The 11,786-nt window shown below is 46.8% G+C and overlaps 2 protein-coding genes across 2 annotated transcripts; both read left to right on the top strand.

Moving 5' to 3' along the window:
- The first annotated feature begins 5,043 nt into the window (after positions 1-5,043).
- On the top strand, positions 5,044-9,488 carry LOC125514630 (alpha-mannosidase I MNS5). The gene is made up of 15 exons (XM_048679968.1): positions 5,044-5,316; positions 5,732-5,774; positions 5,868-5,933; positions 6,029-6,090; positions 6,242-6,341; positions 6,460-6,642; positions 7,003-7,051; positions 7,125-7,304; positions 7,473-7,593; positions 7,702-7,783; positions 7,873-7,958; positions 8,138-8,238; positions 8,355-8,496; positions 8,608-8,758; positions 8,885-9,488. Exons 1-15 carry the CDS (start codon positions 5,165-5,167, stop codon positions 9,110-9,112), a joined length of 1,746 nt encoding a protein of 581 aa, XP_048535925.1. The 5' UTR covers positions 5,044-5,164; the 3' UTR covers positions 9,113-9,488.
- Positions 9,489-10,994: 1,506 nt separating this feature from the next.
- LOC125514631 (putative cell wall protein) lies at positions 10,995-11,737 on the top strand. Its single transcript, XM_048679969.1, has one exon. It carries the CDS (start codon positions 11,117-11,119, stop codon positions 11,450-11,452), a length of 336 nt encoding a protein of 111 aa, XP_048535926.1. The 5' UTR covers positions 10,995-11,116; the 3' UTR covers positions 11,453-11,737.
- Positions 11,738-11,786: the final 49 nt, after the last annotated feature.

Genomic DNA, 11,786 nt, shown 5'->3' with positions numbered 1-11,786 from the left:
TTAGACTAAGTTCATGATAATTAAGTTCATCTAATCAAATTATTAATGAACTCCCACTTAGATTAGACATCCCTCTAGTCATCTAAGTATTACATGATCCGAGTTGACTAGGCCGTGTCCGATCATCACGTGAGACGGACTAGTCAACATCGGTGAACATCTTCATGTTGATCGTATCTTCTATACGACTCATGCTCGACCTTTCGGTCTTCTGTGTTCCGAGGCCATGTCTGTACATGCTAGGCTCGTCAAGTCAACCTAAGTGTTTGCATGTGTAAATCTGTCTTACACCCATTGTATGTGAACGTCTGAATAAAACACCCGATCATCACGTGATGTTTTGAAACAGCGAACTGTCTCAACGGTGCACAGTTAGGGGGAACACTTCTTAAAATTAGTATGAGGGATCATCTTATTTACTACCGTCGTTCTAAGTAAACAAGATGCAAAACATGATAAACATCACATGCAATCAAATAATGAACGTGACATGATATGGCCAATATCACATAGCTCCTTTGATCTCCATCTGGGGCTCCATGATCATCTTGTCACCGGCTTGACACCATGATCTCCATCATCATGATCTCCATCATCGTGTCTCCATGAAGTTTCTCGCCAACTATTACTTCTACTACTATGGCTAACACGTTTAGCAATAAAGTAAAGTAATTTACATGGCGTTTCTCAATGACTCGCAGGTCATATAAAAGAATAAAGACAACTCCTATGGCTCCTGCCGGTTGTCATACTCATCGACATGCAAGTCGTGATTCCTATTACAATAGCATGAACATCTCATACATCACATATAGATCATTCATCATTCATCACAACTTTGGCCATATCATATCACAAACCACTTGCTGCAAAAACAAGTTAGACGTCCTCTAATTGTTGTTGCAAGTTTTACGTGGCTGAATTAGGGTTCTAGCAAGAACGTCTTCTTACCTACGTTAAAGCCACAACGTGATTTGTCAACTTCTATTTACCCTTCATAAGGACCCTGTTCATCGAATCCGCTCCAACTAAAGTGGGAGAGACAGACACCCGCCAGCCACCTTATGCAACTAGTGCATGTTAGTCGGTGGAACCGGTCTCACGTAAGCGTACGTGTAAGGTTGGTCCGGGCCGCTTCATCCCACAATACCGCTGAAGCAAGAAAATACTAGTAGCGGCAAGAAAGTTGACAAATCTACGCCCACAACAAATTGTGTTCTACTCGCGCAAGAAGAACTACGCATAGACCTAGCTCATGATGCCACTGTTGGGGAACGTTGCAGAAAACAAAATTTTTCCTACTCGTTTCACCAAGATCCATCTAGGAGTTCATCTAGCAACGAGTCATCGGATGCATCTACATACCTTTGTAGATCACGCGCGGAAGCGTTCAAAGAACGGGGATGAGGAAGGCGTACTCGACGTGATCCAAATCACCGATGACCAAGCGCCGAACGGACGGCACCTCCGCGTTCAACACACGTACGGGACGGGAGACGTCTCCTCCTTCTTGATCCAGCAAGGGGGGAGGAGAGGTTGATGAAGATCCAGCAGCACGACGGCGTGGTGGTGGATGCAGGGCGTCACAGTAGCAGGGCTTCGCCTATACTACGAAGGAGAGACGTAACGGGGAGAGAGGGAGGCGCCAGGGGCTGGGGTATGAAGTCCCTCCTCTCCCCCACTATATATAGGAGGGCCAAGGGGGGGTGGTGCGCAGCCTAGGAGATCCAATCTCCTAGGTGCGGCTGCCAAGGGGAGGTTTCCCTCCCCCCCAAGGCACCTAGAGGTGCCTTCCACTAGTGGGACTCCTCCCCATGGAAACCCTAGGCGCATGGGCCTAGGCTGATGCCCTTGGCCCATCTAGGCCAAGGCGCACCCCCTACAGCCCATGTGGCCCCCCGGGACAGGTGGCCCCACCCGGTGGGCCCCCGGGACCCCTCCGGTGGTCCCGGTACAATACCGATAACCCCGAAACTTGTCCCGATGGACAAAACAGCACTTCCTATATATAATTCTTTACCTCCGGACCATTCCGGAACTCCTCGTGACGTCCGGGATCTCATCCGGGACTCCGAACAACATTCGGGTTACTGCATATACATATCTTCACAACCCTAGCGTCACCGAACCTTAAGTGTGTAGACCCTACGGGTTCGGGAGACAAGCAGACATGACCGAGACGACTCTCCGGTCAATAACCAACAGCGGGATCTGGATACCCATGTTGGCTCCCACATGCTCCACTGATGATCTCATCGGATGAACCACGATGTCGAGGATTCAATCAACCCCGTATGCAATTCCCTTTGTCAATCGATATGTTACTTGCCCGAGATTCGATCGTCGGTATCCCAATACCTCGTTCAATCTCGTTACCGGCAAGTCACTTTACTCGTACCGTAATGCATGATCCCGTGACCAGACACTTGGTCACTTTGAGCTCATTATGATGATGCATTACCGAGTGGGCCCGGTGATACCTCTCCGTCATACGGAGTGACAAATCCCAGTCTTGATCCATGTCAACCCAACAGACACTTTCGGAGATACCCGTAGTCTACCTTTATAGTCACCCAGTTACGTTGTGACGTTTGGTATACCCAAAGCACTCCTACGGTATCCGGGAGTTACACGATCTCATGGTCTAAGGAAAAGATACTTTGACATTGGAAAACTCTAGCAAACGAACTATACGATCTTGTGCTATGTTTAGGATTGGGTCTCGTCCATCACATCATTCTCCTAATGATGTGATCTCGTTATCAATGACATCCAATGTCCATAGTCAGGAAACCATGACTATCTGTTGATCAACGAGCTAGTCAACTAGAGGCTTACTAGGGACATGTTGGTGTCTGTTATTCACACATGTATTACGATTTCCGGATAACACAATTATAGCATGAATAAAGACAATTATCATGAACAAGGAAATATAATAATAATGCTTTTATTATTGCCTCTAGGGCATATTTCCAACACCAACGCCGGAGGGGCGGATGTCTAAAGGGCGTTTTCAGAATCTACAGACTCGGCTCACTAAACGGTTGATACAATGGGGGGATGGCCTCTTGGCGCAACCGGGGAGAGAAGTGTTGATAAAGTCGGTTGCGCAAGCGCTCCCAACTTATATTATGGGCGTCTTCAAGTTACCGTTTTCAGTTTGTGATGATCTTACACGCATGGTGCGGAATTTTTATTGGGGATCGGCAAAGGGTAAAAGAAAGGTGTACTGGAAGAATTGGGACCATCTCTTGCAGCCCAAGGACAGAGGAGGAATTGGTTTTCGCGATTTTCGACTGTTTAACCAGGCCTTGTTGGCTAGGCAGGCGTGGAGGCTTTTAACGAAGCCAGACAGCCTGTGTGCTAGGGTCTTAAAAGCACGTTATTACCCAGATGGCAAGTTGGAAGACGCTGTTTTTGCTGGGAACGGGTCATCATCTTGGCAGGCTATATGCCATGGCCTGGAACTGTTGAAAAAGGGGCTGCTATGGAGAGTAGGGGACGGGCAAGCATAAGGGTGTGGCGGGATAGCTGGATCCCGAGACCCTTCTCATATAAGCCGATCTCTCCTCAAGGGTGTTGCCGTATTCGGTTTGTTTCTGGTCTGCTAAACACTAATGGGTCTTGGAAAGTTGAGATCCTTCGGGAATATTTTGTGGCTGCAGATGTACATGAAATAATGAAAATTCGTGCATCTCCTAGAATGGAGGGAGACGTGATCGCTTGGGGCCCCGGCAGACATGGTATTTTTACATTTAAATCAGCTTACGAATTGGCTTTCGATGAGGCTCATAGCAGTTCTGCGGTGGCGTCGAGTTATGCGCCTTCGGGAAGCTGTGCTTGCTGGGACTTCATATGGAAGTGTGACGCCCCCCCCCCAACGGTGAAGCACTTCGCTTGGCGCCTGTCGAATGATGCACTACCCACAAGCACCGTATTGGGCTGGAAACCACAGGTATGTGTCCGGTATGTGGAGCAGGAGAGGAGGATAACTTTCATCCATTCGTGCGCTGCCAGTTTGGGCGTGATCTGTTTGTGGCCATGGCCAGGGTGTGGAGGCTCCCGGATGTCACATCAATACTTAACAACGGGAAAGAATGGCTGCTACACGTCCTGGATCCTCTTACAAACCTTGAACGAACAATGTTACTAATGATTTTCTGGAGGAGTTGGTTTGTCCGGAACGAGCTAGTTCATGCTAAGCCTGCCCCGCCTATGGAAGTCTCTCTAAGATTTCTGCAAAGCTATCTGGTGTCCTTGGTTGGTATCAAGCAGAATCCACAGGCTGACCCAACCAAAGGCAAAACTTATATCGAATGGAAAGATACAGTGAGAAGGGGGAGAAGCGTTGGTGATCAGGACGAACGGAGTTGGACTACGCCCGAGCCGGAGTGGTGCAAATTGAATACTGATGGATCTTTTGTTGCGTCAGAACAAGCGGGTGCGGGCATGATCTTACGTGATCATTGCGGGGCTATCAACTTCTCGTCATGCAGGGTGTTGTTTTCGTGCAGAGACTCCCTTGAGGCGGAGTTGTGCGTGTGTATGGAAGGCTTGTCCCTTGCCTTGCAGCGAAGCGAGTTGCCGATCGTGGTGGAGATGGACTCTCTCGAAGCGATCTCTCTCATATCAAGCTTGGATGCGGATCGCTCAGTTTACTCTTCTATTGTTAGAGAGATTAAGCACTTAATGGGTTTAAGGAAGACTTGTATTTCTCATATAGTTAGATCTCAAAATAAAGTTAGTGATTGCTTAGCTAAGTTTGCTAGAACCCAAGGCAGGACCTTGACTTGCTTAGGAGCTGGTCCAGATGAAGTAGTGGAAATAGCATCTTATGATTGTAAAGACGTTGTGATTGAGTAATGCAATGCTATTTCTCCCGAAAAAATAAGTCCGCAGTGAAGCGCGCGCGTGCACAAACACACGCAAAAGTTTTCAGGTTAATATATACAGGAAGAAAAGGGAATCCTACGTGGCAGACAACGTGTCGTGCCATTACGTACACGCAAGCATAGAACACGTCAGGTACGAGATCTGAATACGCCCACCAAATCCACGGGCGGAAGGAGGGAACCATCGGCTCTCGGTCGTGCCGTGCGGGGTCCTGATCCCCATCGGACACCGTCGTCATCGGCCGGCTCCCAGTCCCACCTCCGTCTCCATGCGATCTCCTCGGCCGGCGCGGCTCGCTGCCGTCGCGCTTCTCCTCGCGGCGCTCGCCGCGGCCGTGGGCGCCCCCGCCGCGGCCGCGGCCAGCAGAGACGGGTACGGGCGCACGAGGAGGCTGCGCATGAGGGGCAAGGTCGTCGAGATGTGAGCGCTCCCCCCTGTCTTAGCTACCCTCTGCTCGATTTCTGTCGGGTTTAATCCGAGCTTTGGGACTGGGAAGGTTCCATTTCGTCGCGGGGATTTCTGTGTCGTACGGGGAAGATGATTTTAGCTGTCCTGTAAGCTCCGTCTTCAGACAGAAGCCCCTGTAATTCGGGTCGCAGATAAAAATGCGAACTTTGTTCGTCTTGTTCAGACGAGTGCCAACATCTCGAACTAACGCCTGTAACCAACGTTTTGGCCCATGTGGTCAATGAATCACTCCATAATCTCTCTATTTCAGTCCTGAAATAATTTTGCACCCCCCAGTCCCCAGAGCATCAGCCCATGTGATCAATGAATCACTCCATAATCTCTGTATCTCCATATTCTAGTACTGATCCATTTCCACTCATTTCAGGTTTTATCATGCTTATGACAACTACATGGCGTATGCATTTCCTGTATGTTCATCAGCTATTTTAGGAATTCTTGAGCAAAATTCAGTTCATTTGTTCATGGCCAATCTGATGTTTTCTGTGTTGATACCTTTTCAGCATGATGAATTGAAGCCTCTTACTAAAGGCTTCACTGACTCCCTCAGTGAGCTTGGCAACTTAAATGTATTAATGTATCGACAAATTTACAGTTTCCAATTGACATCACAAAAGCTTAAAGATACCCAGGCGTAATATCAACTCTTTCTTCCTTCTTGTAGCTTGAGCACTTGCCACAGGATTATAATGGATCAGCATTGACACTAGTTGAGTCATTATCAAGGTACACTTTATGAAGTTGTAATGTTTCTGGATACTTCGAGATTTGTGCTGTCTTTTGATGATAAGAATATGAATTGCTACGTTGTTTCTTCAAAAGGAAAATTGTATCCATAAGATTGATAGGTAATGCCTCTCTGTTTTGGCTCATGCAGTCTTGTTGTCTTAGGTAACCTAACAGAATTTGACAGAGGAGTTAGTTGGCTTTCAGAGAACCTAACTTTTGATGTTGATGCTCGAGTTAATCTTTTTGAGGTAATGCCATCTGATTTTTATCACCACTAGAACAAAACAATGACATGTTGCCAGGATTTAAGCAACAATCATTTTCTCACAGTTTTCCCTTCATGGTTTTTTCCCCCTTCTTATCCAGTGTAACATAAGACTTCTTGGGGGGCTTATTTCTGCTCATATTCTTGCAAAGGACTATAGCAGTCAGAATAAAGATGGAGTATATCAGAACCAACTGCTACGTCTTGCTGAAAATTTAGGCAGCCGGTTTCTGCCAGCATTCGAGACCCCTACTGGATTGCCGTATGCATGGATCAATCTTAAGGTTCATTTACAAACCCTTGGCCTTTCTTCTGATTTAGAAAGTAGTACACCGCTACAATCACGTTCCCGGATAAAATAAATAGTAAAAGACATGTATTGATAAATTCCATTTATTCAGCACGCCCCTTCCTTCTATGGCACAGAACAGAAGTGTCAAGCCTCCTGCGGAAACTAGATAATCATTCGACAATTATTTTGTTTCCCTTTCTGGATACCCTTGTATGATGTTACTTGTAACACTCAACTCATACATATTACATAGCTCACGTATATTACAATCCTTTTAATCATGATCTGACATGGCTGTTGAGCTTGTATTTTATTCATACATCATCTCTGATGCTATGACTACTTTTTCCAGTATGGAGTGATGGAGAATGAGACAACTGAAACGAGCACATCAGGATGTGGTGAGTGGCGGAATAGTCTTTATTCTGTTGGGTATCTTGGTAGTGGTAGCTAAGATACATAAATTTGTTGCAGGCTCCCTTATCCTGGAAATGGGTGCATTGTCACGTTTGACCGGTGATCCTAGATATGAAGCTGCAGCTCTTCGTGCTCTTCGCAAGTTATGGAGCATGAGAAGCTCACTGAATCTTGTAGGCTCAACACTAGATGTTTTGTCTGGCAACTGGATTGAATATTCGTCAGGCATTGGTGCTGGTACTACTTCTTATGCTAGCCCACTTGGTGTATCGCTTATACCAACGTCAAATTTGTAGCATAATTGTTTTTTGCCAAGTGTTTCTTTGTATATGTGGTTTAATTCTGTCTAATTAGAAGATATATGTGGTTGAGACATATTGATGATCTTTCGTAACATATTTGCAGGAGTTGATTCATTTTACGAGTATTTGATTAAGGCATATGTCCTTTTTGGAAGTGATGAGTACTGGGATATGTTTCACTCTGCTTACCTAGCAGTGCAGAAGTATTTCCGACATGGGCCATGGTACACCCTTTCTTCGTGCCATATTCATTCAAAAATTTCCATTCCATGCTAGTTACTTGTCGCCGCAATATGCTTGTACCGGACAGTAATAATCATCTGTCTTCTCAGGTACCATGAGGCCGATATCAGGACTGGAGAAGCAACACACTGGCAACTAACTAGCCTCCAGGCCTTCTGGCCTGGTGTTCAGGTCTGCTGACTCTGTACATGGTTGATATATCACCTTATTGTGGAATTTTTTATCTTGTATTGTTTGCTTACTGCTATCATCATCACCAGACACTACTAGGAGATGTTGCTGCTGCAAATCTGTCACATCGTGAATTTTACAATGTATGGCAAAGGTTTGGCGTCCTTCCTGAAAGGTATTAATAACTAAAAACTAAGTACCTCTTGACCATCAGTTTGTAAAGGAAAATGGAAATATTGAGTGACTGTTTCAAATCAATTCAGAGTATGATGCACAAGACTGACAAGAGTATGACCAAAACTTGCTTTCAGGTTTTACACTGTATTTTGTTGATGCGTGCTTTGTACTTTGCAGATATCTGTTAGACTACGGAATTTTGCATCCTACAGAGAAGTACTATCCTTTACGTCCAGAGTTTGCTGAGTCTACATTTTATCTTTATCAAGCAACTAAAGGTATGATCATGAATAACAGACAAATAATATTGTTGGCGATTTTTTTTCTTAAAATTTTAATCAAGCAGATAAAGATAATATGATGTCCAGATCACTAACACCACTGATCTCTATAGATCCTTGGTACCTAGAAGTGGGTGAAGCTATAATTGGATCACTTAATTACTACACCAAAGTGGAAGGAGGTTTTGCTAGTATCAGAGATGTTTCAACAATGAACCTTGAAGATCATCAACACAGCTTCTTTCTTTCAGAAACGTGAGCTGTTAATCTTCCTATTGTTTCTAATATGCAGTTGGAGCAAAACTGTCTCATTCGCGCTGATAGATCCCGTCACTGTTGAGATGACGGTTGATAACTCTTCTGCAGGTGCAAATATCTTTTTCTCCTTTACGACGATTCATTCTTGAGGAACAAAAATTACATATTTACAACAGAGGGCCACCCCCTTCCAGTAATGAGCACGTGGCACGAAAAAATTCCTCGACTGGATGTTCCCACCAATTGGACAGTTGTTAAGGTGATCCCATACCAGCTTACATCAGAACGCAAGTTAGGAAACCATATGATGCCCTAGCTCCTATTTGTAGGAGCATTAATCTTACTTTGTACTGTCATCGTAATGATATCGAGAACCTCTCTGCAGGACGGCAACCAACCGATTCGTGCGAGCGCATTGTCATCCAAAGTCTGTCCAGAGACAATTTTCCGGCAGAACGTTGGCTCCCCGTGGGAGAGTGCGTGCCACATACCAGATGTGTTCCCTAGCCACAGATGCAGAGCCGACGATGACTGTGGGATAGAGTCAGTAACATGCAAGAGGAGAACCTGCAGTATGGCTGGATACTGCGGCTTGTGGCTGGCGGTTTACTAGCCAATGTTGTTGGAGAGGATTATACTTTCGCCATTCGTTCACAGAATGATCAAAATAAGGTAAACACCACCTTGAAAATAGAATGTTACCCACCCGCTTCAGCCTGACTTTGTACATTAGAATAGCATCGATAGCAGATTCGTGACGTCTGAATCAGCCAAATTAACCTGTATGTCAAATGCTGGTTTGAAGTTTCATGCTGATGTGATGTATCTGCGGTCCGATATATGGGTGTATTTTATTGTGCGATATATGTAATTACTGTCTGATCTGATTATTTTAGCACATGTGGGCATGCAAAAAAAGAACATACTAGAGATATTGTACATTCTGGTTAATTTGTTCGGACATAATAATTAAGTTCAGTCTTTTGTTTGTTGTGAGTTGCAAATTGATCGTGATTGCACTGCTGTACAGTTTGATAGGGCCATGGAGCCGTGGCTCCAGGCTCTAGCCTTCCCTGCCATCAGATTTCTACTGTAGATTCACACCAATAATCAATGTAGCTGCAAAGTCAAATGTCAGATTGCAGGGCAGGAACAAAAAAAAGTTAATCCTTACTTTGATCTATACAAGACCACTTAGTCTTGTATTGGTATTGTAGATGTTCATAATTTCCTGCTTGATCAAACTTAAAACGGCTTGATTTAAGATAACACCAAATAGCACGCACAGTGATTCCCGCGCTTGGAAGAATCTGCTGCACATTGTGTATGTAGGGTCGTAAAAAAATCATGTGTAAATTTTCGATGCCACGCATCTCTGAAACTGAAGTTGCATTGTTTTGCCAAAAAGATCGAGGTGGAGAATGCCGACTTATAAATAAGTAGTATGTCAGAGTTATAGGAATAGACGATACACTTCCTAATTTCCTGTGGAAAAAAAGCTACTGCCATGTATATGTTTTTTTAATATATAAAAGGGTTTCCCCCAGCTTCATTGATGGAACTCACAGAACACTACACAAGTTCAGCAGTTCCTCATCCTGATCTCAGGACCGAAACATGCAGCCGATCAAAGACTCCACGCGGAGTCATTGGTAACAGAAATTGTTCACCTGCTATTCTTCGACAATGTTGGTGCCCAACCATGAGATCGCCAGAAGACCCCCCGCGCGCCTTTCTTCACAAGTTCATCCACTCGGTGCATCGCCTTTTGCACCTTTGGTGTCTGCAAATCGCTCCGGTAGGTGAGCCAAGCGACAAACATGGTAAATAATCCCATGGGGATCAGCGGGAAGTCTGTTCTCAAAACAAGCCTCATTTTCGAGTCTTCCACCAAGTCCGGCACAAAGCAATCAAAAAAGGACTTTGGCTGTCCCTTTTTCCGGACCATAAAAGTGAGATTCGACCACTCTCCAACCAGGGCCAGTTGTTTCAGGTGGACTAGGTAGATCAAAGCCCAAGCTACATTGGAAAACACCCCACACAAATGTGGCAAAAGGGAGATATAGCAAGAGAAAGGAAATAAGTAGCCTCCCCGTGGTCGATCGCGGCGGCGCTATAAAGAGCAGGCGAGGGTAGCTGGAGCTTCCGGACCTGGCATGGCTTCTAGACCAACAACCGCGCGGCGCAGGGTCCCTCCCTCCTCGCGCGCGCCCCCAATCGAACGGTACGTACGACGCAAGCAACCAACTCAACCGCGCCCTGCCAGTCGTCCACGCACGGCCCTTTCCCGCGTCCGATCGCTCGCGCCGCATGCTCGTCGACGTCATTCACACCCTAGGAGAAGCCCTTTTTTGCTCACTCGCGCGCGCACAATAACGCACGGCCCGGCGTTGGTTGCAGCGTGCGCCGTGCATGCGAATTGAACGCACCGCCTTTTCCCAGCTTAGCTCCCACCCCGCGGCGCGCCAGCGGGCAGGCTCCTCGTAGCCTTTACGCCACGCCCCTATAAAAGCCCGGCGCGGCGAGCGATCAACATCACAACGAAAGCAACAGCCAGCAAGCTCACTTGGCTACCAGCCTACCACTAGTCGCGGTCGCAGCTTAGCCACTCGTTGACATGGCCAGCAAGTCGGCCTCCCTGCTGATCCTCGCGGCGCTGGTGGCGGCCGCGGCGTGCGCGGGCTCGGCAACGGCGCGCGGCGTCCCGGTGGCCGCGAAGGAGGACGCGGTGAAGCGGCCGGAGACGTTCCAGGAGGGGACGGTGCTGATCCCGGGGATCGGGCGGTACGAGCTGGGCACCCACTACAGGCCGGACATCGGCGGGCTGGACCACAGCATCCCGGCCGCCGCCAGGGCGCAGTTCATCCCCGGTGCCGACGACACCTGGGTGCCCAACCCCGGGTTCGAGGTGCCCAACCCCTTCCGCCCCGCAGCCACCACGGAGTCCCCCTGATGAATGGATCGAACTCGTCCACGTTACGCCCATCGGTCGATGGGTAGCTAGCCTGCTACAATTCAATTTCCGCTAGCTTTTGGTTGCTATAATAAAACTAGCTGCTATACATAGGCAAGGCATGAGCATGCGTGTATCAGCGACTGCGTGCGAGCGCGCTGTCGACGTTGTGTGTGATTGGAGAGTGTACCTGTATGGGGTATGCATGGATGTGTAGGAAGGAAGCATCCGTTGCATATCTCGCTTTGCTTTGTTGTTGCCAATAATGTGTTTCAGTTCAATGTATTTTTCTTTTTAGTTCGATAAATTAATGATGAAGCTTGCTATGTTAGCC

This window comes from Triticum urartu, chromosome 6 (assembly GCF_003073215.2).
Source record: "Triticum urartu cultivar G1812 chromosome 6, Tu2.1, whole genome shotgun sequence".
Classification (NCBI taxonomy): Eukaryota; Viridiplantae; Streptophyta; class Magnoliopsida; order Poales; family Poaceae; genus Triticum; species Triticum urartu.
Note: the sequence above shows the minus strand (reverse complement) of the source record. Positions and strands in the feature narration are given on the sequence as shown.

Coding starts and splice junctions, on each gene's coding strand:
- LOC125514630 (XM_048679968.1), top strand. CDS start 5,165: ATGCGATCTCCTCGGCCGGCGCGGCTCGCTGCCGTCGCGCTTCTCCTC. Junction 6,091..6,241: donor CTAGTTGAGTCATTATCAAG/GTACACTTTATG, acceptor TGGCTCATGCAG/TCTTGTTGTCTTAGGTAACC. Junction 6,342..6,459: donor CTCGAGTTAATCTTTTTGAG/GTAATGCCATCT, acceptor CTTCTTATCCAG/TGTAACATAAGACTTCTTGG.
- LOC125514631 (XM_048679969.1), top strand. CDS start 11,117: ATGGCCAGCAAGTCGGCCTCCCTGCTGATCCTCGCGGCGCTGGTGGCG.